Below are 26,446 nucleotides of genomic sequence, written 5' to 3'. Positions count from 1 at the left end.
TAAAGGTGGAGAGGATCTGGGACTCCTTCACTTCCTAAGGTAACAACAGTTGGTACTATAATTAGCAGATATTCCTAAGGCCCCTTTCTACACTGATGTTCTAAGACCCTAGAATTCTATTTGCTACCTGAAAATTGAAGCTGTGCAAGTGAAGTCATCCCTCAGTATCCACAAGGAATTGGTTCCAGGAATCTTGCAGATACCAAAATCTGTAGATGCTCAAGCACTTTTTATAAGGTGGCACAATATTTGCATATAATCTATGTATATCCTCCTATATGCTTTAAATCATCTCTATATTATTTTAAATGCCTAATAAAATGTAAATGCTATGTAAATAGTTCCCAGCATGTAGCAAATTCAAATAGAAAAAGTTTTGCTTTTTGGGATTTTCCAGAATTCTTTTTTCAAATATTTTCAATCCACAGTTGATTAATATGAGGATGTAGAATACATGGATAGAGAGGGTCAGCTGTATCTCCTCTTCCCAGTCCGTGTCTGTCCTCCCACAGGCCCCTGGTGGAAATGGTAATGAAAAGATATAGTGTAGTGGTTAAGAGCACAGGCTTGTGAACTAAATTACATATGTTCATGTCCTAGCTCTACTACATCTATCTTTCTGAACTTGGACAAATTATTTCATCTTGTTGGGCCTCAGTTTCTTTATCTGTAAAATGGGATAAAATAGTATATCCTCAGAGTAGTGGTTCCCAAATTTGTCTGCACTCTGGAATCATCAAATATTTGTCCTACTACTAGAGATTATAGTTTGATCTGAGGATATATTCTAAGCTTTGGAGTCTTTAAGATTCTAATATGCAGACAAGTTTGGGAGCCACTGCCTCAAGGGGATTTAAAACACAGAATACATAACTTTTCTTTGCAAGTATTGGCAAACCAAGAAGGGAGCTGTTAAGTGACAGAGTATACCAAGTCCAAGACAGCCTAAAAGGATTAGCTGTGTCTCAGTTCCCTCATCTACAATATTATGATAACCATATCTAGGCTACAAAATTAATATGCTTTATAAACCATAAAGTACTGCTCAAAGGTAGCTGTACATACATGAACTCTCCATTCTCATGTCACACTCCACTTCCCACTACCTTTTGCAACAAGGCTCAAAGTAATATCTCTGACCTTCATTGGCACTGAAATAAGTGAGGGTAGAGGTGAGCAAGCTTGGGGGCCTTTCTGACAAGGAGGCAGGACGGGACCTGACCACCCCAGGAGGAGTCCAGAGATATAAATCACCCCTCACAAGCAGCCCCAAAGCCCCAATGTCAAGCAAGCCCAGGAACATCACATAGTCCAATGTAGGCCCATATACATTGGAAAAGTTGGCCTGGGGGCTATGGAAAGGGCATAGGCTATTGAGTCAAACAGTCCTATGCCCTTGGGAAGTTATTCTACTCTTTCAAGTCCATTCCCTCCTCTATAAAATGAGGATAGTCATACCCACTCCCCAGAAGACTGAAGTGAGAATGAAACAATACCAGGGATGGAAAAGTGGTCCATAAACTGGAAATTACAGAGAAGTATCTTATAGCCACCCTCTCATGCCACAAAGAAAGATCAAGTCATAGTGAACTCTTCCTCGATTTTATTGGCACTGAAACAGAACATGGGTTAAGCATAAACCCCTCCAAAAACAAATTTTAAAAACCCAAAAATACACACAAAAACCCTGAATATAAAATCTAACCTTTCTTCCCAATTTCCCTGGGGTGGGGTAGGGGGAATACTGCCCTTAAGGCAGCTAGATTGCCCCACAATTCCAGGTTTGAATTTAGCCAATATAGGGCATATTAGCAAGAGTGTCAATATAATTCACAGCAATGCACATGACTCCCCAAGGTCAAGCAGGAGGCAAGGAGAGGGAGAGATCAAAGCCATGGGCTTTGGGCTAGGGGCACTTCATGGAAGGACAGTAGGGCCCCTTAGGGAATTAACTCTGGGGAGAAGGCAAAAAAAGAACAATAAAACTAAATACCAAGTACTTTAAAAAAAGGACTGTATGACCTATAGTGACAGGTGATATCACTAATACTGAAAGCTTCTTAACATTAATGTTTCTGGCAAAATATTCTTTTACAATATAGTATGTTTCCCACGTATAGGGGTGGTAAGGGAATGAGGCCAAATGATCCTGTCTCAAGACTAATATCTTCTAAAGGTTCATTAGCAAGAAACACATAATCAATATTGAGTTAGATGCAACTAAAATATATAATACTGGTAGAAAAAGAGCACACATGAGACAGACAAGAGGAGGAAGCTGCGCCTAGGTTGAGAAAAAGGGGTTGGGGTGTGAAAGGGACCAGGCCAGAGCCCCTAACAGCTCTCTGGTTTACAACTCCAAGGGACAGCACAATTGTTGGCAAGACCTGTATTAGAGGTTTGTTAAACATAGGCAGGACTCGGTCATCACCATGAAGAGAGGTGATGGGAAGGGGCTATTAGGTGCCAAAGTGGGGTCAAGTAAACTGTAGGATATGGGTCATAGGCTTCTCTCTACACACTCAGCTTCTTCCATCTATTCACCAATTGAGCCAAATGGCATTAAGTTCCAGGGCTCACCAAACCAAGGCCTTGATGGCCATGAAGCAGGAGCCATGGCCCGAGTAGCTCTGAAGGAAGAAGAGGTCTGGGACCCCTGGCAGGGAAAATACTGAAACCATGTGAATATTTCCTCCCTTTTACAAGGGTCCTAGAGGGAGCTGGCTAGGTTTTGGGGTAATCATCCCTACTGTTCTACTGTGAGAAGATTTGGGAATTGGAGTAGGGAGGGGCAGATCCCAAGAAAGGAAGAGGAACCCAGAATAATAAGTAAGGAATAACTCTTCCCATAGAGCTCACTCGAAATAAGCCTAGGCTCCCAAGGTACTGGGGCAGATCTTCTACCCAGTCTTGCCTGAACAGAAGGGCCAGTGGCTTTCTAGGATGTTGGTGAAGCCTCTTAAAAGGCACTGTATCCCCCATCTCACCCTGAGGAGAAGCTGAGTCCCTGAATTCAGGGACAAGGCTTATTGGGAACAAGTTTTATAACAGGCCTAATCTGGGAGGTAGAAAAAAGAAAAACTTAACATTTTTTTAGCCTCCAATCATTAAAAAAGCCTAAATAACTCTAGAAGGAATGGACATTGGTATGCCTAATCCTAGGGTAGTTGACATCCTACAGCATATAGCCAGGGCCCTGCCTCCCTCCCTAAACCCTGTGATATTCCAATTCTATAAGTCACAGGACCATGAAGAGGAAGGCAGTGGTGTCACGGGTGGGGGCCAGTTTTCAACCTACCCATACTCGACTCCTGCAGAGCAATAGTAAGTGTGGAGGTATTTTCCAAATGAAGTGGGAGGTGCCTCTGAGCTGGGAAAGTGATCTCTTCTAGCAAGCTAGATAGAACAGGACAGAGGAAAAAGAGGGTCCCATTGGCACCATAGTGGGCCATCTGTCTGCCTAGGGAAGTGAGTGAGGGCTGAGGGGCTAGGTTTGGTCCCATGGCTGCACTGAATGCTTGGCTGCTTGACTCCAGGGCTGCTCTAGTTAGTGGCTCCAGCGCAGTGTGAGTTAGGCAAGAGTGTAGGAGTGTGTGGGGTCAAGTAAGAAGGGAAGAGGGGTCTCTAGAGGCTGAGTGCCCATTACATGGACTCAAACTCATCAATGCGCTGCTTGGTATTGCCCTGCCGGATCTGACGGAGGGTCTTGTATTTGTCTCGACCCAGTCGCATGTTTTCAGCATGGATCATGTCATTAGCAGTCTTCTTGGATTCATCGCGGGCATTGGCCAGCTCTGAAGTAAGGGCCTGTGAGGGTGCAAGGGGATGATGAGTTAATGGCTTCCTCTAATTTTACCTCCCTTTAATAACCAAATTTATTTCCTGATTTATTTTCTTCCTTCCTTTATTCATTCTTTCCTTCCCTCTTTTCTTCCTTCCTTCCTCTCTCCCTCCTTCCCTCCCTCCCTCTCTCCCACCTCTCTCTCGCTCCACCCCTCTACAACTGCTCCCTCTTTACAAACACACACCACATATTTTTGAAAGCCATTTCCAGCCCTGTTAAAACTGCAGTGGTGCAAGAATAAAACGAAAAAGCACAAACTTAGTAGACAAATTGATAATTGGTATAGAACAATATATCAAATATTCTGTGTCAACTAAATTTTTTATGAATATAAGATGTAAATGGAGTATGGGTAGAGGATGGGGGAAAAAAAGGTTGTTCAGGGTCTGACTGATAAGTGAGAGGTCTGGCCTTAAAGCTCTCAACAAAGCACTGAAGCAGGCTCCTCTACCCGTCTGCCCAGGATGATCTAAAGAAGGCCATGGGCTACTAAGTCAATACACATGGTCTCCATGACCCTTTGGCTCTGCCTATGTACCTTTAGGTGCTTCTGCACACGCTCATTCTTCTCTGCCTCAGTGGTGCGTTCTTCCTCACTGCGGTCCTTGGCCATGGCATCAGCCCGCAAGTCGGCACTGGCCTCTGCCCCATTTTCATCCTGCTCATCCTGATCATTCTCAGCAGGCTCTGCCACATGAGGCGTGCTCATGGCAGTCTTCAGCTCTGCACGAGTCTTCTCCAAGTCTTCTTGTACCATCTGAGCCTGTCCAATAACAGAGGAAGAAAAGGACTGGCAGTCACACCAGGCTAATTTTCAGCATCCCTACATGTGCCTAGAATTGTCCAGCAGGAAGCAGACACCAGGTAGGCCAAGTCACTTTGTCTACCTGATCCTGAGTCTCCTTGGCTCTATAATAGGAGTAACTGTACCAATTTCCCCAGGGTACTGGAACTTATGCATATGGTACCCCGTCCCACACTGCTTTACCCTGGGCACTGTATCTTACCTTCTGCTGCCATTCCGCAGCCTCACTCTCCTTCTTCTGTCGGGCCATCTCCAGCTGGGAGATCCGAGCTGTCAGCTCGGCCATTTCCAAGGCCTATGGATAAATTGAAAGCTTATGAGAGGTGGGCCTTCTAGTCCTCAGGGCCAGGTATCTTAAACCCCAGCTGCCCTGCAAACTAACAGGGAATCTGCTTCTCCACTTGCTTGCTGTTCTGGGGGCTTTTTGTACCAAACCTCCTCTAGGAGGCCCAGAGGAACACTCATTCTCAGATCTACTACAACACCCTATTAACTCCAAATTATTTCCTCCCCACCTAGACTACAGACCTGAAGGCAAACATGACATCTGTGATTCTTCCTCATCTCTCCCTCTTCCTTATCTCTCCTTCTCCCTCTCCCTCTTTCTTGATATATGTATCTCCCCCTCCCCCACCTCCACTTTCTTAGTATTACCCACTGCACAGTTAGGGCCTCAGTAAAGCTTTGAAGATCACTGGGTTGCTGCCTGAAGTGGAAGACCCTTTCCTGTTACCTTACAGTGATCAGGGCTACACTAAGACTCTTCCCAGGACAAGTATAGGAATGATACTCAAGTGTCACAAAGTAATTTGAACAGGGGAATAAAGCTTCGCACATTCTCACACCTTGGGAAAATCTTCCAAAGTCTTCCCCTGAGAATTAGGGCTTAGTTTCTTGCACTCTGACTCCAAAAAGTACAGGAGAAAAGCATATGTCAATGAATTTGGGCCACAGGGTCTTAATCTCTGAGTCACAGAACCCTTGGAAATTGTGATAAAAGTATAGATGATTACCCTCCTCCCCTGTAAAATGTATAGACACATAGTTTTACATATGATTTGAGGAAGCAAACCCTTAAAAGAAAGGCAGAAATGCGGAGTTCTTTTGTGGCTCAGTGGTAACGAATCCAACTAGTACCCATGAGGAAGAGGGTTCAATCCCTGGCCTCACTCAGTGGGTTAAGGATCTGGTGTTGCTGTGAACTGCAGTGTAGGTCACAGATGCAGCTCAGATCTTGCATTGCTGTGGCTGTGGCATAGGCCAGCAGCCATGGCTCTGATAGTTGCCAGAGGGGAAGTGGGTGAAGGATGAGTGAAATATGTCAAGGGGATTAAGACATACAAACTCCAGTTATATAATAAATTAGTCACATGTATGTAAAATACAAAAAAAAAAAAGAACAAAGGCAGAAATGAGTTGTCATCCTTACTTAGTCAAAATAGTGTGACCTTCGACAGATCTCTTCAACCTATCTGAGCCTGAATTTCTTTATCCAGGCATATTATCCCATATGGGTTAATAGCATAGGGTTGTTTAGGAAGAGGAAATGAGAAAGTAAGGAAAAGGAAAAAGTTGCTAGTATAGCTTATAACACACACAGCTAGACAATCAAGTGTGAATCCCTTTACTTCTTCCCTCTCTCCTCTGTCAGGTCATCAGCTCAGATTTCCCAATTGCTAAGAAAGTAGAATAAAAGTAAGGGTTAGGGTAGACTGTTTTCAAAGTGACTTCTCAGCTTGCTTCTGAAGGAGCTATCTGCTGGAAGCCTGCAGAGAGGTACTCTGTTGGAAAAAGCCAGTCCCACAAGCAGAGGTAGCTGTGATAGGCAAACAGAGAAAACACATGTCCTATAATCTCAGCCCATTTTGTAGCTTTACCAGCTGTTCCTGGGTCTTCTTCTGGTCCCGGGAGGCCTTCAACAGGGCCTCCTTGGCTTCTTCAGCTTCCTGACGCTCTTTGGCCAGTTTTTCAGCCTCACTCTGGGCACGCTTCCGTTCCTGTTCAAGTTCCAGGGCCCTGCGGGTCTGTTCTTCCAGTTCTGGGAAGAGGAGAGGGAATGGTGGTGAAGAGTACAGAGATCAAGAAAGGACAGCTAGCTTCCTTCCTAGGAATGCTTCACACCAGGGCACAGCTGGAAGAAAGCTCTAGGTACTCTTCCTCTTGCCCCATCCTCCCTCTATTCTCTAGCCACATCTGGAATATATGGTCTGGGTCTGTCTGTATCTCAGACAGGGCTTCTAGCTCATAGACTCGGACTCTGGGAAAACCCAGTCTCCAAGGTGACTCCAAGCCTCACCTTGCTGAGCCTTCTTAGTCTGTTCCTCAATCTGCTTCAGCCTCTCCATCAGTTCCTCCTTTTCCCGTTCAATCTTCTCTTTTTCCTTTTCTGCCATCTCACGTTTCTTCTTCTCATTTTCCAGCAGAGCACTATGAAAGAAGGAAAAAGGGATGGAACAGGATAGTAAGGCCACAAGGAAGCTTTGGCATACTCAAGGCTCCCTGGCCCTGGCCCTTCAGTCCCCACTTTTCCAATACACTCAGGGCTTGAGAGGCAAGACTGCTCTCCTTTCTCTCTACATCCTTGCCCTCACATCATAGCCCTACAGGGGCCAGTATGCTCAGGGCCCTGTCAGTTTGTCCCCAAATCAGAAGATCCAACCTGGACCCTCAGCTCTGCCACCCAGTAGATAACCAGTGGCTAACTTTAGCAACTTCAATTCTTTGCGCTTATTCTCAGTACCTCTATTTATAAAATGTCCTAATAAGTCTTGCCCTGTTTAACTCATGGAATTAAAAGTAGACAAGTTTGGGCTCTGTGTTTGGATACTTTGCTTCAAGTCTGGTGATCTCTATGGCTAGGACAGCAGTCCTCTGCCTGTACTCTGAAGCCCATCTCTAGGCTCCTTTTCCACAAAATTTGTTGTAAATCTAGAATAAGTACTTGGTTTTTCTTGCCCCAGCACCTCTTCTTGGAGGCCTTATTCTCTCCCTTGGCTAGATGTCTTTTCTCTTTCTGAATACTCAGAATCATGACCTATCTTTCTCCATATCCCTCCCCACTATTATTTTTTTATCCATAGTACTTCTCATCATGTCACAAAGTGTATAATATGCTTATTTGATCTGTCTCTTCCCATTAGAATGACAGCTTCATGGGAGCAGAAATTTTTGTCTGTTTTTTCATTGTTTAAATATTCATTGAGTGAATAAATGATGTAGCATTTATACCTTGAACAGTTACATATATACTCTTTTTTCCCCTTTCTCCTACTAGACTGTAAGGTCCTTGAGGATAAGTTCCTGCCAGATCCAGTTTTATAAACTTCCCCCAATCTCATTTTTTTCCTGAATAAATGTGAATCCCGGTGTCTAACCTCACATACATGGAATCATTTTCCAGTCTACTAGACTAAAAGCCTCCTGAGGTTCCAAACTCTTTATGACAAAGAACCTACTAGAATAGTGCTCTTAAACCTTAACATGCACAGGGATCATCTGGGATCTTATTTTTTAAATAACTTAGAGTCGAAATTTGTGTAATATAAAATTAGCCATTTTAAAGAAAATAATTCAGAGATTTAATACATTCACAATGTTGTATAGCCACACCTCTATTAGTTCTAAAACACTTTCATCACTGCAAAGTAAAACCCCATGCCCATTAAGCAGTTTCTCCACATCTCCCCTCCCCCAACCCCTGACAACCACAAATCTGCCTTCTGTCTCTACAAATTTGTCTATTCTGGATATTTCATATAAATGAAATAATACAATATGTGATTTTTTGTGTATGGTTTATTTCACTTAGTATAAGGTTTTAGAGATTTACTACTTTTAGTATGTATCAGTACTTCATTCTTTTTAATGGCTGAATAATATATTCCATTGGATAGCTGCACAGTTTATTTGTCCATTCACTCACTGATGGACATTTGGACCATTTCCATCTTTTGGCTATTGGGAATCACACTGCTATGAATATGTGTGTGCATGTGCATGTTTGAACACCTGTTTTCAATTATTTTCAGTATATATCTAGGAGTAGAATTGTGGAATTATATAGTAATTCTACACTTAACTTTCTATAGCAGCTGAACCATTTTACATTCCCAATAGTGATGAAAATGAGTTTTAATTTCTCCACACCCTTGCTAACAGTTGTTATTTTTTGTTTTCATTTATTATATCCATATTAGTGAATACGAAGTGGTACCTTACTATGGTTTTAATTTGCATTTCCCTAATGACTAAGGGTGTTTTCATGTGCCTGCTGGGTATTTGCATATCTTCTTTGAAGAAATGGCCGACTAGGATCTTAAGATGCAGATTTTGAATCAGTAGGTTTGGGGTAGGTCTCAGATACTACATTTCTAAAAAGTTCCAAAGTTTATGCTGATGTTGCTGACCCTTGATGCACTTTGAGCAGCAAGGGGCTACAGTGCATAAGGGTTTTGTAGGGAAAATTCTGGCTCTGTCCAATTTCACTCAAAGAGCTCTAAAGAATTCAGGTTTAAATGTGCATGGAGCCTTCTGCTACTGCTACTATACTGATAAGGTAGCCCAGAGCAACCCAGAGTCCACCTAGAAGAACAGTGGCATGAGGGTCATAGATAATGGGGAATTATGAAATGCTCCTCTCTGAAATCCTAGGGTTTTAATGTCTGCTTCCTGGGGATGGTGATGCCTGAGACTTAATGGAGGAGGTGTCATCCCTGTACAGTTCTCTCTCCTCTAGAACAGGATAGCTTCATACCCTGCCTTAAGCAGGCTTAGCACCTTGAGAGGCTTCTTTGTCATAGTCCCAGCCCCTACTTCAGTACCACAATACCTACCGCTCCATCTGCTTCTGGTGCTTCTCCTCCCGGGCCTGTGCCTTCATCTGCTGCACCTCAATGGTGTCAGGCTTGCGGCGGCGCATGTATAACTCATGGTTCCCCATGCAGAGAGCCAAGATTCGCTTGTTAATTCGCAGCCGAGGAGCATAGAAGACAAAGTCCTGATGGAAAACCATCAGTCAGAAAAAGTTTAGAGGGATAGTTGAAGCTGGGCTTCTGCCTTCTGAAAAGCTAAGTCCAAAAGCACTGGAAAATCATGTTATAGATGGGAAGACTAATTATCAGAGTGGTGAAGTGACTTGCCCAGGGTCAGATTGCAGATTAGTGGCAGACCCAGGACTAGAACTCAGGTTTCTTGACTCTGAAACTAGTGCTCTTTCCACCAAGCCACAAATACTTTCAATCTCTGCTTATGAAAAGAATCCTAAAATACCCTCAATCCAGATGATATAAACTGACTTTACCTGCTAATTAGATATCCTTCTGGGTCTCAGGGGTCTCTCTTAAGGCCTAAGAATTCCTGCACAATACCCTGGTGAATGTGATACGGATGGGCTGGACTGGTTCTATAATCTCCTAAAAACATATCCTAGACCTAGTCCGTAAATCCTGTTTGGCAGGTTGTAAATATATACATGAATATGTAAATCTTCTGAACATCAATTATCCTGGTTGCTATTTTTTAAAATAAGCCCTTGATCTCAGCTGGCTTTGTTACTTACCTTTCTCTGATGAAAGTTGAGCATAGCAGCAGAGAAAAAAAAAAAAAAAACACACACACACACAAGAAAATCCATTGAGTTTGAGTTTACTATAAATACCACTGGACCAGTGTCACCAGAAGATGGGCTAACCACCAGCTCCTTTGCCACTGAACCCAAACTGCTACTGTCTCACATCGCTTGAGGTGCAATGGAAGGAGCACAAGCTCTAGATGTCAAATGACCTTGATATAAATCTCAGGTCTATCATTTTAAGCTTTGTGATATTGGGCAAATCACTCCATCCCTCCGAAACTCAAGGTCATCACTTATAAAGTAAGTATGTTACTACCTACCAGACAATGTCATCAAGGGTTTAAGGAGACAACATATAGAAAGTGCCTAGCAGAGCAAGTTCAGAGACCTCAGAGCTGGAGAAGAAAGGCTGAAGCCTCACGAGAAGAGTCTGGTTCAACATGGTCATTGGCCCTTGTTGGACATGAGGTACATCAAAAGAGGAAACCTATTGCTCTTGGAATGGATTTACAATGAGATCTTGCTGTGTAGCATTGAGAACTATGTCTAGATACTTACATTGAAACACAACAATGGGAGGAAAAAGTATGTATACATGTATGTGTAACTTGGTCCCCATGCTGTACAGTGGAAAAAAAATAAATAAATAAAAAACAAATAAAATACAATATGCAACAATGAAAAAAAAAAGAGGAAACTTTCATCTCAGTTTTCTATCCTATTTATAATCACCAGCCTTCCAGTCTTATCAGCCACAGGAACTGAGTAGGTGACAGGTATGACAAGCATGTTAGAGGAATGACTGGACCCAAAGCACTTTCTTGTTTTTGGATTGCTCTAGAGAGAAGTCTTGAGAGGACAGCAGCAAAGTTATAATAACAACAACAAAAAAAAACCATCTGGAGGATCATCTTCAGATCTGGACTTCTCCACAACTGAAGATAAATCAAGTACCTAAGCAGTTTCTACTTTCTAGGGCCTAGAGGCTTTAAAAGATAAGATATATTCTCTGTTTCTATGTCAGAGCCTCAGGGCAGAAAAAAAGACAATGGCTAAGAGGCAGTACTTAGACTGCCTATAGATCTCTCCCTCATTCATGATTCTTCTCCTGAAACACAGGTAGCAGGATAGTATCACTTACATTTCTTGGCATCAACATCCCCTTTCACCGTCATCACCTTTTGTGTCTTCTATTCCCACCCATAACCAAAAGTCAGAAAAGAGAGATAAAAACAGAATGACATTATTGCTTCTAGCATTATCCAGGACTTGGCAGGTACCTGTCTTGGCCAGTGGGAGGAGTAACTTACCGGGGCTTTTTTGTCAATGGGCTTGATGACAAATTTCTTGTCATTGAAAGAGATGTTCCTGATTTCACTCCAAGGGAAGCCTATCTTAGGAGTCAGTCTGTAGAAATGGAGATCAAGAACATAAGGACAAGGGCAAGACAAAAAGGATAGAGAGGGTTGGTGCCTTGCCCTCCCCACCTCCAACTTCTCCCTTAAGGAGACATATTCATTGCTAGCTCAGCCTGTGTCATCACATGCCACCAGGTCAGTTGCCAGCATTGTGGGTACACAAAGGACTTCCTGATAGCACAATGAACATGTCCCTTGTTCCAATGGCTGAGACTTGTTTTATTGTACTCTTTGTTAAGGTATGGACCTTGCAGCAATCTCTCATAAGAATCCCCAGCCCGACTTAACTGGAACTCTTCTACTCAAGGTTGTAAAGGTTGGGCAAAGGTAAACGATGAGTTTCAGATTCGTAATTTACACAGAACAATAATCTATTGATCTCCATCCTCATCAAGCAGCAGACCAATGAGAAAAAATAAGCAAGTGAGAGAAGGCTTTAGTGAGAGGGATTATATGGCCAAATGACACTTAATAACCATATGGAAATGAGGTTAATTACAAATCCTGATAAGGTAGGTTCTAGAGCTAACCAAAAAAAAATATAATGAGAGCCACATATGTAATTTTAAGTTTTCTAGTAGCCTAGTGAAAATAAGTAAAAAGAAATAGGTGGAGTTAACTATAATAACAGTTCATTTAGCCTAGTATACCTAAAATACTACATTTGAATGTGTAAATCAATATTTTAAAAATATTAATGAGACATTTTACATTCTATTTTTCATACTGTCTTCAAAGGCCAGTGTAGTTTACACTTTATAGCACATCTCAATTCAAAGCAGCCATGTTTCAAGTGCTCAATAGAAGCTACCATAGCGGACAGTACAAATCTAGTCAGTAAAAGATTTAGACGCTTGAGGGAGGTTGTGCCATCATCTGAGCTAATCTAACCTAGGTAGAAAAAGAACTACACAAGTGGGACCCAGGAAGTACAATGCTACACTATGGTAAGCCCTTGGTGTCAAAGTGCCCCACAAAACTTAAGAGAACTATGAGCTATACCTGTCATTCTGTTCATAGATGTTGAGACCCAGGGCATCCACCCCCAGCCACAGCTCTGAGCCTTTCTTGTTCTTGATGCTGAAGTAGTTCACACCATACATCTCCAGATCCTGAGCAATCTTCAGATACTCCAAGACAGCATCCTCCCTAAACAACAAAGTGGGGGTGGGGGCTGTTATCAAGGGAAGACTATGAATTAGACCCAGGGAGATAGAAAGCCTACTTGTTCTGTACGCCCAACAAGACTCTTGCCATTAGGGGTGGGAAAGATAATAGAAGGTGGGCAGATGATGGTGAACAAAACACAACATGACTTTTGCCAAAACATGCTAATAGGAACCTAAGTTCTGAGGTTCCCAAGGGGAATAAGGGTAGGCTGACTCTTGCTGGCCTGTGATATATTAACTATCATAGAAGCCTCTTACACAGGCACATTCCTAGCAGAGCCCAGATGAGGTAATCACGGCAAAATGATATGCTCTGTTTCTCAACTAAACAACACCCAAATAGTTTGCCATGTTTATAGAGCTTAATAATGAAATTATTCTCATTTCATTCTCAGAGAGGACCCCTTGGTGGCTCAGAAGCTCCCTAGGGATCCTGAGATCCCTTCCACCTCTTTATGGTCAAAACTGTCTGGGCTATGGTCAAAACTGTCTGGGCTATCAGTTCCATCATTCACAAAAAGTACTGCTTTATAATGGTCCTGCTTTGTCTTCCATCTCTAATTTCCCCTATAAACTACTTTCCTGTCCCTCTCCAATAAACTCCAGTGTTCCTAGCCCTCTGGCTCTTCTTTCCCCAAAACCAACCCTTATTCTCTCTACAAGGGCAGTAGAACCCACAGTTGCTAGGAAGAACTCACCTGAGCATGCCTCTGTGTTCCTCATGCCACACCTGGATCCGCTCCTCCCACTGGTCTTTGTTGAGTTTGTGCTGCTCCAGGACCCTGGAAAGATAATATGTCGTGAGTAGTTTCAAGCACAAAGTCCAATGCAGGGATAAACAGAAGTCTACTTAGCTATCTAAGGGCTAAGAAGCAAAAAGAATGTGAGGTCTTTGCACTGAAGCAGACTGAAATTACAGCAGGTGGTATTAATTAGACATAGGTAAGTACCTAAGGGTTAGGAGAAATACAGAATGTGTGACCAAGAAAGACAATGGGAACACCTTCCTTTCTACCTTTAGCCAGAAAATCCATTAATATGCCATGGTCCCCAATCAGGGCAATAACATATCAACAGTCTGTGCTGACTTGTGGTACTAAGACTTGGAATGGGTCTCACAGAGACATGTACACCCTCTTGTAGATCTTTGTGGGACCAATAGTTTGCATTTGTGAGACTATTGCTCAGCGAAGAGATCATAGCCTATGGCTACAGAACAGAGAAATGAGCCCAAATGGCTTTGAGGGAAACAAAGAGGCTTAATGTCCCAGATCTGCTAGATCATAAATAAGGCTTGCTTTAAATATGCTATCTCAGACATCATGGCAGGTAGAGTCAGTCCCAGGGCACAACCGCTACCCCTAAATACTTTCAGGTGAGTTGTACATTTGTCACAGCTCCACTGGGACTGAGATTACCAGACTGAAACAGAACTTTCCCTTCCAATCTAAAAGCCTATAAAAATAGCAATTGGATGCAGTAGGGTTAAAAAAAATCAGGGACTAGGATTCCAGGTTATCTCAAATGAGTTGTGGCAGATTGAGCAGGTCAGAGTGAACACCTCTGTAGCTCTATTTCCTTAGCCAGAAAATAAGGATAATGCCTGCCTTATTCATTTTGTTGTGTTGTTGTGATGCCAAAACAAAAATAATGAGTGTTTGAGAATGTTCACTTTTGAAGTTTACAAAAGCAGAAAGCTCTGTACGCTGGTAATCCATATTGAAAGACCGTTTGAACTCCCCACATCCCTGGCTTGAGTATTTTTCTCACTTCTATGAGCCTCTAATATCAGAGGTTTAAATCAGTGAAGAGGATTGAGAAAATGAAACTGGGGCAGGGAGAATCACTCCATCTCTAGTTCTCCATATTAGCACCTATTTCCGGGGTGATGAAGATCTATAACCAGGTAAATGGGGGGGGGGCTTTTCATTTTGAGAACCAGATAAATAAGGTACAGTGTTCTCTGCAAATGTGTTTGTATGAACAGCATAACGTAGTCTTCAAAAAGATCTTAGTAGGGAGGGACAGATCTGGCAAGTCTGTGTAACAGCGAATCAGTCAGTTTGGGGCCATAGTCCACTCTGGCCAAAGTAGATGGCCAGGACACCACCTCACCTCTGTGGCAGCAACTTGTCCCCGGCCAAGTAGCCCGACTTGTGAACTTCCTTATTGAAGTCACCATACTTGGATTGAACAGCATAAGAGGCCAGCAACACGGCTGTCTCAGGTGGGCAGTAAATATCATCATTGAGAATGCCCTCCTTCACTTGCAGGAAGAACAGGCGCTGTGTGATGTCCTGGATCAATTCCTCAGATACATCCTCAGGGTAGAACTTGGCCCGGAACTTGAAAAGCAGGGGGCTTTCCTTCCGTACATCCTGGGCAGTCACCTGAGAGCAGCAGGAGGTACAAAAATAGACTTAGGGGGTGGAAGAGTAAGGTTGGGAAGAGACACTGAAAGTCATAAATTTGCACAATTCCAAAGAGTAAGATGGCAATTCCTCTGGTAAGTTAGAAAAGAGACACATTACTTTCATTGGGGATCCAATTCCATGTCCATAATTGTTTCCTATTGGTAATTTCTTCCTGAAATAACCTAATACCCACTGATAGTCATAAGTCCTTAAGCCATCATAATCTAACAATATAACCAACTGCCCCCACATTCTGAGGGTAGACTTAAGAAACTCCTCTTTTAGGATTCCCCAACTCCATAAATCAGCAAAGTAAAGACTAGGCCGTGTGACTAAGGCCTGAGAATTGGCTATGTAGGAGCACAAATCAGATTTTCTTTTAAAAAGCCTGAAATTGGCTCCCAAAAGAGCCACATTTTTTACGGCAAAAGTCTCCACTCTTTAGGAAAATGAGATTCTGACAGCAGAAGGTGGATTACCCATCCCCTAGACACAAATCAAGAAAATAAGCCATAGGACAGTATCGTGACCTCTGAGGACAAAGTCAGTCAGTTTGAAGATAACAAGATGGAAAACTTCCACATTCCTGTAGAGATGCTGCTTGGATGTGGAGAGCTTGAATGGACCTATACTTAAATCATCCCATTTGGTATTCAACGGAGATAGAAAATCAAGAAAGAGGGATGCATCTGTATGGGACTCAGGCATCAGTTGACAAGTGGGGAAAAGAACAAGATAAGATTATGGGACTTTCAAGATTCTTTCCAGTTCAAGAGTCTGTGACTTTCAGTTTAACAAATTGCCTAAAGCCCTTGAGTTTGGAAAGAAAAAATGGATACCTATCCCCATTCAAAGAACTACTAATGGTTCACTACTGTGGTCCATTATTGAATCCTCTTGGCCATTCTTTTTTTTAATTTATTTTTTATTGTTATTTCCTCTTGGCCATTCTTGCTGTTAGAAGTCCAAGTGGAGACAATGCAAGAGCTCTGCCCTTACTCTGATTCAGTGGTCAACAGACCACCCAGTGAAAAATACATCCTTGGATGACCTGGATTTATTTATCGGCTAGCACATGTCACTCACACCCTTGAGCAAGATCTGGTGGAGTGAATTCCAACCCAATAGTGGGATAAGCAATTACCTTCTTATTGAGTTTCAGCCAAGTAGAGAAACCTTTAGTGTCCTGGTACTGCAGACCAAAAAACCAAACTTCCCTCAGGCCAATAGTTTTCACCACCTGGAAGAGAAAACACAAAACAACCACTGATTGAATGCCTACCCTGTGCCAGGAGCAGTGAATACAAACATGGAGCCTACATGGTCTCTGACCTTGCCAGCGCCCAGGGTCTGGCAAGAAAATAGACTCGGGTAGCAATTAAGGAGTGATATCAACATCACTCTGCACAAAGTACTTCTGCTGAGGTAGGGACTGGATCTATTACTTATGACCACTACCACACACCCATAACTTAACCATTATCTCCTTGAATTTTCACAATAACCCTATGATATCCTATGATATAATTACAATTAGGCCAATTTTACAGATAGTAAGAGTAAGATTCAGAGAAGTGAAGGTTCAGTTAGTAAGTATCAGAGCCAGGTCTGTTTTACTGCAAACCCATTCAAATCCAGTGCTTTCTGCCACCTCCTTCTTTTTATTATGCCATGGAGCTTCATACTTCCAGGATGGATTAAAGGCTAAAGGTAGAGACTGGTGGTTTAACTCCTATTATCTTTTCTCCTAGATTTCTCCTTTAGCTTTAGCAACTGGGAATAATGTCCACACCTTTCAGACTGAGTCACATTTACAATGCCCCAAGAAAGAATGTTTGAAGAGACAGAGTGAGGATTGTGGTATACTCCAAAGCTCTGTTGTGCTTAGGGGCTGAGATGTTTCTTTCAAGCTCTGATTAGGGCTCATTCATGATTCTGCTTCCTCACTCACACAGGTTGAGAGTGGGAATGAGGGTGGAAACAACGTGGTTACCTCAGTGTAGTAGCTGAGAGGCCACATGGTGTTCTGGGCATCTTGGCTGAGCAGTGGGCAGGAAAGGGAGACCAGCCAGGAAAGGACAGATGGGGTCTGTTTTCCAGTCCCTGACACTAGTGTATAAATAGGTTTGGCTAGTGGCTCAACCCCAGCATGCCCACTACTAGGGATGGAGACAATAAAACTAAGCCACATCCCAATTAGGTCATGCTGGCAGCCGGAAGTCTTCTTTATGTTTTCTTATATGAGTAGGAGTGCTGGAGCTGGGGGCGTTAAGGTGAAGAAATGTCCCCAGCGTTAGAAACATGTAACAAGGCCCCGATGTTGCTTATGTCCATCCCTGTGAATAAATCATTATCTCCTCTCAAAACATACATGCATGCTACATGCGCGTGCACACATACACACACACACACACACACACACACACACACACACACACACAAACACTGCACTGTATCTACAACATTTCTACTATGCATCCAAAGCCAAGCCCATGGTCATTCCCAGAGCTTACAGTCGAGAGCTTCAGAGACCCCCAAGGAAAAAGTAAAACATGTTTATTAAGTACCTATTAGGTGCCAGGTACCAAACACTGAATAACCATGAGACATCTATTATCTCGATTTTATAAATAAGGAAAATAGGCTTGTAGTGGAAACCTATCTAAAATTGTACAGCCCAGACTAGAACTCTAATGTGTATGACTCTGAAACCTATACCCTTTTTTCTCTAGCATGCTATGTCCCAATGGCAAAGGCTCAAAGGATCTTAGAAGCCCTCGGGTTCCCAAGTGACTTACTGCCTTGGTTCTCTTTTGGCCCAGATATCTCAGACAGACAATAAACTTTTACTACCTCTGCGTTTAGATATAGTTTCTGGCTTTCCCACTAGGCTCAGTCAACAACTACTTGATAGTCACCCTTCTCTAACTCGAATCAGTATCAGAAAACTTGAGTGAAAGTCACTCTGTCTCCAACTTGCTATGTGATCTTAAGGCAGCAAATTTCCCTCTCTAGGCCTCGGCTTCCTCATCTATCTAGCTTTCCCATGTACTATGAGTGGGGTGGCTTAAATGGCCTCTTTATTCTTTCAAGTTCTATCATTCTACTACTTAGGTTATTTGCAAATGACTAAGAAATAGAATCCCATTTCCCATCTACCTTTTGCCAACCTGGGTAACTTAGGAACATGTTTAGAAAAAAGATAAATGAGGAAAGATGTGAGTTATGAAGAAGGATCAAAAGACTTCCAGAATTTAATGGCAAGGTGAGTCCTTGAGTATAAGTCAATAGGCAGTAGAAATTAAAACCATCAGATTTTAGATGGACAATAGAAATTAATCATGTTGAAATGTGACTCTGGCTTTTTTTGCAGAGGATAGAGGAAGAAGATGTGAACAGGCAAGTTCTTTAAAGCATCTCTTACCTCATCCTATATCTAAGGCCTAATTAACAGTTCTAACAGTTTTTCAGAGGGCTGCAGAAGAATATTGTGTCCGGGTGCAACTGGTGGGAAGAAATTAGTTCCAAGGAACAATTCAGCCCCAGGAAAGAAAGGGGCCCACTGAAGATGCTGAAAAGAGACCATTAGGGCCCAGATGCCAGGTTGCAGCAGGGCAGACTGGGAATAGAACTAGCAGAGCAGCAACTGACTTTTGCCTGTATTAACAGCCCACTTATAGAGGCTCAGGGACCCTAGAACCAAAGGGGAGTTGGCAGGAACAGATTACACAGTTAGTCCCAGAGGTCCCAGGAGCAGGCTTCTTAGCCTCTTTTTGCACCATATTGTCAATTTCAGTAGTGGGGTGGGTAAGAGTGTGATGACAGGAGGGTTGTGGGAGCCAAAATAGTTCCAGGATCTATAGTATCGCTGAGGAGATGCTGGACAAATAATAGCTCAAGCAATATCAAAAGAAAGATCTCAGGATCAGTAGGGCATTTTACTTCCCTTTGAGCACTGCCTCTTTCCTTATGAATATAGAGAAATCAGATGCATATAAATTTTCCACCTCCTTAGCCTATAGGGCTTGGAGATATGCCTCCACTAAAGTCCCAAACTGAGAAAGTGAGGGTGTGGGGAGAAGGAAATATGATCTGAAGTTAGAATTGAGACTGAAAAAGAACAAAGGATAAAACGGATGACCCCTGGACCCCAGGCTATACGGAAATCTCCAATTAAGGTCCACAGGGTGCTGGGAATCATTTGATCAGGCAAGTCTTGGCCCCATTTCCAAGTCCTGAAATGCGGAAATGAGGCCAAGCTTAGCTTGCTCCCAGCTTTGCTTACAGCTGGGACCTTATAGGAAAGAGAAACTTGATTTTCTAGTGGGAAAGAGAATCTAGGTCCTGGTTCCAGGAACAATATCTGTGGTTCCAGTGACTAGGGTCCTTACCATTCCTCTATGAGAAATGGCTGAAACCCTGAGGGAAAAAAAAAATTATCTTTGCTCCCTTTGATCCCAGACACCCAGATCATCTGGCCTGAGCTAGTATTTTTCAAGGCTGCCATGGAAAAAAATCCTTAAGCAGCAGAAAATAATGAATGCATACACCCAGGGGATGGGGACTGGGAAGTGATTGCACAAGATACAAGGACATGGCTATGAGCCAAAATTTCTTTGAAGTATCAGATTTAAACTTAATCATTTGTGCAAATTTTATTTTCTACTCCCTTAAATAACTATGTTTTAATAATGAAATGGATAATATCTATAACTAAAACTGATGCTCTCAGATACAAAAATCACATTCATCCCACAGCTCTGTGTACCTGCTAGAACCTGCACATAACACTTAGAGGGACTACAACCTCAGTCTGACACACAATACAAACCCCCAAAATACACTGTGGAGCATTATAGAATCCAAGCAGCATAAACTAGAAAACTGGGGTCAAGGGGAATAGATTTGACTCTGAGGAAATCCTAATTACTAGGAGCATCTGGATGTAAGAAAGAACTCCCTTTTGCCTCTCTTTTGCATGTGAAGGCTACTTATGTCTGAGGTCTGGGGAGGGGAGGGGAGATTAGCTCAATTCTGGAGCCTGGAACCCCCCCCTCCCCATGTCTCCTATGAATCTATCTGAGTAAATAAATTAGTGACTCAATAGGTCACTTCATAAGCCCAGAGCAGGATTGGAAAGCAAAGCTTGAGCCTTAAGAGGAAAACTACATGAGAAATTATGTACAAAACTGCATCAATGCCCAAACACGTAATGCCCACTGAGGTCCCATTACAGGTCTGGCAGAAGCTGCATCAGCCACCCACCTGAAAACAAATCAATGCACAACTGGAAAGTTCCAGGAGGGGCTGCTACCATCACTCCTTCTGCTACCCTACACTTCCTGTGCCCAAGTGGCCACCTGTTCTATAGCATGGAACACATTCAGCTAGGGTTCTAAGTTTAGGGACCAAACTTCACTCTTAGAATGGAAACAGGCCAAGAAAGGGGAGGTCACAGAGGAAACAGCTGACAAAAGGCGCTGGGAAAATTGGAAATGCTATATGCCTTGGTTTAGGCCATTATACTGCATCCTAGCTATTTGACCTTAAACAAGTCTTTTCCCCTCTCTAAGCCTCAGTTCCTCATCTATAATATGGGGGTACTAGTATTATAATAATAGGTATTAGTTGCTTTATGAAATAATAATAGAAAAAAAGAGGCTAGTATTGCTGTCTTCAATGCAGAGTCCACAAATCCTAGGGCCTTCACTGAGCCAGAAAAACTTCCTGAACTCATTGCTCCCTTATCTGAACTCCCAAGGAAATTTCCACTCACTTACTTAGCCCTTAATAAGAACAAGCAACATTAGAATGCCTGCTATGTACCAGGCACTTCACTTCACTTCACTTATGTGAGGATTAAATAAGACCACAAAATCTCTAAGATTAGTGTTATTACCATTTTACTGAGGAAAGTAAAGTCCTAAGAGGCTAAATGAGCGATCCAAGGTCACACAGCTAAATATCAGAACAGAATTTGAACCCAAGGCTGATACCAAATCCCACACTCTATATACAACCTCTATACATACAACCTAAGGTTCAAGGGTGTTAGTTTCATTCTACATGAGAGGAGGGTTGCATGTTTCCATAGGTGAGTAACTCCAAGTTCCTTAAGGACAGAAATAGTGGTTTGACAGGTCTAGAGATTCTCCTGGAGACGAGCAGACCTTCAGTCAATATTGAATCAGTCAATGAATAGAAGAATGGATAGATGCTCTGAGATTTCACCTCTCTTCTAAAGCTTAAAATCTTAAGGGAAGGGGGCAGGTAACTAGACTAGCTCTAAAGCTAGAGACGCTAGCTGAGGAGACCCAGGCAGACGGTTCTCAAGTGGCACGTGGGTAATCAAGAGCCCTCGGAAGAACCTCCTGCTTTATAGGTGGGGCTAGGTGACATAATCACTGTAGCAGTGTTCTCTCCCCTTCCTTGCTATGAGTAGAGTCACAAGAAGAAACAAAGGTAAACGGGAAGAACTAGAGCCCCACTTCCTTTTCCCACCAGGCCTTGGGCATCCTCAAGCTATGGTTTCCCATTGTTGCCTGCTATTTATCGCTGGTGCCAAGGAGAGTGCTTCCTCTCCAGGCAGCTTCCTCTCTGGTCATTAGCCAGACAACTGCTGGATTCCAGGATGGCTCCAGAGCTTTTATCAACTCCTCCCAAGGAATCCAGCTCCTTCATCTTAGGCCCACATCTCCTTGAATAATGGCTCTCAAAGGTCAAACAGAATGGACTTCTTCCCTTAAGCTTTATCAAGTTAGAGAGAGTGAAGAGATCAAACCCCCAATGGCTTGTGAACATGTATCTCTGAGGATTCCCATCCAGACCTTCCATGGCCCCAAGAATGCCAGTGCTCAATTCCGTGTCAGAGATCAAATCTTTTTTCCTGTAGTTTTCACCTATGGGGTCCCAGCTCTGCTCCTCTGACCTCACAGAACATGATTGCCCCCTTCCTATGATAGCCCCTCAGTGATCTCAAGACAGAAAATACAACTTCTCTTGAGTCTTCTAAAGCCAAGTAGGCTCAGTCACCGCAAACAGAGCAGTGCAGTAAGCAAAGTACACTTTTATAGTTAGAGCTATATTTGAAACTCCATATCACAATTTACCAGCTACATACCCTAGAGTGTCTTCTTTTACCTCTCATAGGCAGGATTACTGCAAGGATTAAAACATGTAGCCAAGGACAGTCCATAGTAGGTGCTCACTAAATGATATTTCTCAAAACCACACTGATTTTCCAGGTGAGAAATCATGAACTTCCTGGTTTCTTCCCTTTCCTCTCCCAGTATGAAAGATTCAAGTCTCTCAAGGGCTTTTTATGGGAAGCAGTAGCTTTCAGAACTAGCACAGCAATCTAGCCAGGGCTCCCTACTATGTGGGCTTCCCTCAGAACTACACCCATGGTAAACAAACCAAACCATCACTAATAAAGAATTATAAGACTTTGTGGCTTTTCAAAGTTAATAAACCTCTTTGTTCAAATATTTTTCTGCCCTAGGCTCTAAATTATGCCTTCCTAACTCTTCACAGCTACTCCCTCCAATGTAAATGGACAAAGCCCTCAGTGTTGAAGACAGGGAATGGTGTCATTTGCTTGAGAGAGGTGGGGTATAGAACCAGGACTCTAGGAAGGAGTCTGGCTAGAAGCTGAGGGAGCCTCTGGTCCCCAGTTGGACTAGAAAATACCACATTGGCTGACCCTCCCCACTCTACATCTGCTGCCCAGAATGATAACTGCTGTCTGGAATAAAGGGCCCAACAGTCTACCTACCATTATGAACACTTTCTTCTTTTTGTCCCAGAAACAGTAAGAAGCCTATCCAGGAAGAGCTGTCCCTCCTGCCAGGTAGCTTTCCCATCACCACCTCCTGGCATATGCCAACTACAAATCATACTCAAGTGAAACAGCGCCCTCTTTTTTACAGAAAGGGGTCATCTGAAATCCAAATAGTAGGGTTAGAAATGGGAAATAAAAATATACGAAATACAGAAATAAATGCCACAGACACATTTTTGAGAGAGAACCATATTTGAGAGATCAATTAGACATTGCATGGATGGGGAAACTGCAGCCCAAAGAGGAGGAAGTTTTCTGAAATGTATCAGGAGAGACAGTGGTAGAGCCAGCTCTAATGCCCAAGATTTCTAACATTCTATCCAGTGCCATCAACTTCACCAGGCTGTTCCTTTAAAAGCTTTCCAATATAAAACCTGCATGCAAAGGGAAATGCAAAAGCTTAATGTAATCAAAATGCATTCAGTCATTCCTGACTAGCACTGTAATCACTTGTGAACTATGTGAATCTCAGTACATTACTTTAATTGTAGTAAATATGCGTTTAAATGTTCCTTTGCCTAATTTGTACTTTGACTACCTTTCGCCATTCAATACTAAACAAACTCCAGGGAAGAAGCAAGTTCTAGCTAAATCCAAAGTTAGATACTCTGAGATCTTCAAGACCTTCTCCCAACTCTAGTTGATTAATGAGACAAGTATCATGGCATTTGAGAGCTATCATTTATTACTTCTCTACTACACACTGGATGCTTCACATAACACTCATTTCTCTATTTGTATTTTCTTAATTGTCTTTCTCACCTATTTCTAATTTATCCTTTTGGATTTTGTGTATCCTGACAATAAGTTTTCTGGGTAGCAAGTGAGATATAAGCAATACACTCTTTTATAACCTCACAAAAAGCCCGTGAGGTAAGATATTGGGCCCAATTTTTTTGGGATGAGACTACCAACCCAAAACAGGTTCAAAAATTTTCCCAAGGTCTAACTAGGAAAATGAAGATTTTGTTTCCTCATCTGTAAAATGGAGCCAGTACTAATCCCTGCATTCACAGGGTCTTGTAATGATCACATGATATGGTACACAAAATGCCTGTCACAGTACCTGGCATATAGTAAGTCCTGAATAAATGTTAACTTTCATCTGTATTAGCCATAAACAACAATTTTCCCATTCTACTACAGGACATCAGGGACTCAGGAGATAGGCCCAAACAGTCCTCACATTGCTAGCCATGCCTTCCTCCTTCCCTCTACATAAAGATCTGAATGGAAAACAGCCCTATACCACCCCATCTCCATTCTCTCCCTTCACCAGTTGGGCGGGAATATTGATAGGAATAGAATGATCCCATTTGAATATAACCTCTTTCTTCCTTTCCCTTCCCAACTCTGGATAAGCATTCAGAAAGCAGAGATACTCAAAAGGCAAAGGAGAAAGTGGAGCAAAAGGGCCTGGAAAAGCCATTGAGGGGATATGTAGTCCCAATATCCTGGACAATTTCCAACTCCCACCTCACTAGAGGCTGGTGGGGAAATGGAATAATGGCCCATATGGAGGAATCCCAGTCTCTGGAAATGGGAGCCCCATGTTTACTCCTGGAAGTCTGATCACAGATGGCACATTCCTTTGGTCCCTGGAGTGTCTCTGAATGCTGAAAGATCCTACAGCCCTTACCTGGCTATCATATAGCACATCTCTTCTGATAATGATGATCACAGTGAAGGGACACACCTTGGATTGGAGATGGGAATGACCACTTTGGCATTATCTCCATGGCATGATTACAGGAGCTGAGGTACCCTCCCACTGCATTCATCACCCCCAGTGGTATCCAAGTTCCAATATTCCTTGAAGGAAAGGTACAGAGAGCACACTACCTCAGAGAGAATATGTTGGCTTCCTTCTATAAGGGAGAAAAAAACATGTAACAGAGGCCATGTTGTACAGTAACAAGAATGTGGGGTTCAAATTCCAACCAGATATCAGCTGAGTGCAATTAAGTTATCTAACTTCTGAGTCTCATCACTAAAATGGAGAAGAGGGAGTTCCCACAGTGGTGCAGTGGGTTAATGACCCCACTTGTCTCTGTGGAGGCGCCAGTTAGCTCCCTGGCCAGGAGCAGTGGGTTGAGGATGCAGCACTGCTGCTGCTGTGGTGTAGGTTGCAGCTCTAGCTTGGATTTGACTTCTGGCCTAGGAACTTCCATATGCTGCAGGTGTAGCCAAGAGAGAAAAAAATGGAAAAGAGATCACTTATATCTTTCAGAGTTGAGAGAAAGGCTCTGTGTGCTGACAATTTTTAAAGCATCTAGCACAGCCATACTCCACCTAATAACTTCTCTTTTCTCCCATATTCAGCACCAAGGATAGGATTAACTGGAGCCATCCGAAGTGCAGACTACCAAAGTTAAAGTCTGCCTCTTTTGTTATGAAGGCTGAGGTTAGCCTTTGTTTTGAATTATTCTGGACAAGCAAACAGAAGTCATTCCCAAGAATCAGACATTATGGTGGAAGCTACCTGTAGTGGAAAAGTCTAAGGAGCAAAAAGTCCTTCCCTTACCTGGTCAAACAGTTGCTTGCCAGTGGTGTTGGGCTGGATGGCAAACTCCAGCTCTGCATCCATGGTGGTCACACGGACATTGATCTAGGATGAAATCAAAGGAGGCAAATTAGTTGTCTTGCTCTGTGCTCAGCAGAGCTTGGGACAAGTCTCTGGAGAGGGAACTAAGATGCAAGAACATAGTAAATTTAGACATTGGTGGGAAGAGAGACTATTGAAACAAACAATATCCCAACCTTGACTTCCAATCAATTTACTGAAGACGGGGTGGGGGGCCGGCGGGGGGGACCTACAGCTACAGGGCAATGCTCACCAAGGGGCAAATAAAAAATGCAAATCAACCTGCTATTGAGAGAAAGTAAGTGTTAACTGTACTTCTTCCAGGAAGCCTTCCCCACCTATACCAGCCAGCTCCAAGCCCACAGCGTTCTCTCCCCATCTCTGCTCTGGATTATCTAAAGATAATCTTTAGATAATGGCCTGGATTATCTAAAGCACTGGTCTTTGCAGAGCCAAGTTAAGGACAGGATAAAGAGCACTGGCTTAGCACCATAACTGGCTCACTCTACAACCTTGCATAAGTTTTATCCCTTTCCTTAGTGCCCCTCATCTGTTCAAGGGCAGGAGTGCAGGGGATGGAGGTTGTCAGTTACACTAGATGACTACATAGTGCTGACATCTATGGTTCTATATACTGACTTGCATTGTTAACACTTCCTGTATTTGTGTCTCCTTGGTCTCCCTAGGCACAAGAGAGGAAAGGGGCCTCAAAAGAGATGGGTGTGGGCAACACAGAGGTGTTCCTAAGTCAGCAGAGGGAAAAGAGACAGGGACAGGCCCAGATGAAAATAACAAGTAGG

The 26,446-nt window shown here is 42.9% G+C and overlaps 1 protein-coding gene across 2 annotated transcripts in view; it reads right to left on the bottom strand.

Annotated features, from left to right (window-relative positions):
• MSN (moesin) overlaps positions 1,584-26,446 on the bottom strand; it is a 123,478-nt gene continuing 98,615 nt past the window's right edge. Inside the window, exons 2-13 of one of the 2 annotated variants that reach the window (XM_013986219.2) lie at positions 25,587-25,670; positions 16,367-16,462; positions 14,924-15,198; positions 13,507-13,590; positions 12,642-12,788; positions 11,532-11,628; positions 9,482-9,645; positions 6,946-7,076; positions 6,527-6,687; positions 4,852-4,944; positions 4,383-4,607; positions 1,584-3,807 (exon numbers count right to left, since the gene is read on the bottom strand). In XM_013986219.2, coding sequence (XP_013841673.1) covers positions 3,643-3,807; positions 4,383-4,607; positions 4,852-4,944; positions 6,527-6,687; positions 6,946-7,076; positions 9,482-9,645; positions 11,532-11,628; positions 12,642-12,788; positions 13,507-13,590; positions 14,924-15,198; positions 16,367-16,462; positions 25,587-25,670 — 1,722 coding nt within the window. In that variant the 3' untranslated portion in view covers positions 1,584-3,642. 2 annotated transcript variants of the gene reach the window in all.

The sequence above is a fragment of the Sus scrofa genome, chromosome X, assembly GCF_000003025.6.
Source record: "Sus scrofa isolate TJ Tabasco breed Duroc chromosome X, Sscrofa11.1, whole genome shotgun sequence".
NCBI lineage: Eukaryota > Metazoa > Chordata > Mammalia > Artiodactyla > Suidae > Sus > Sus scrofa.
The sequence above is the reverse complement of the archived record's forward strand: the minus strand, read 5'-3'. Positions and strand labels throughout refer to the sequence as shown.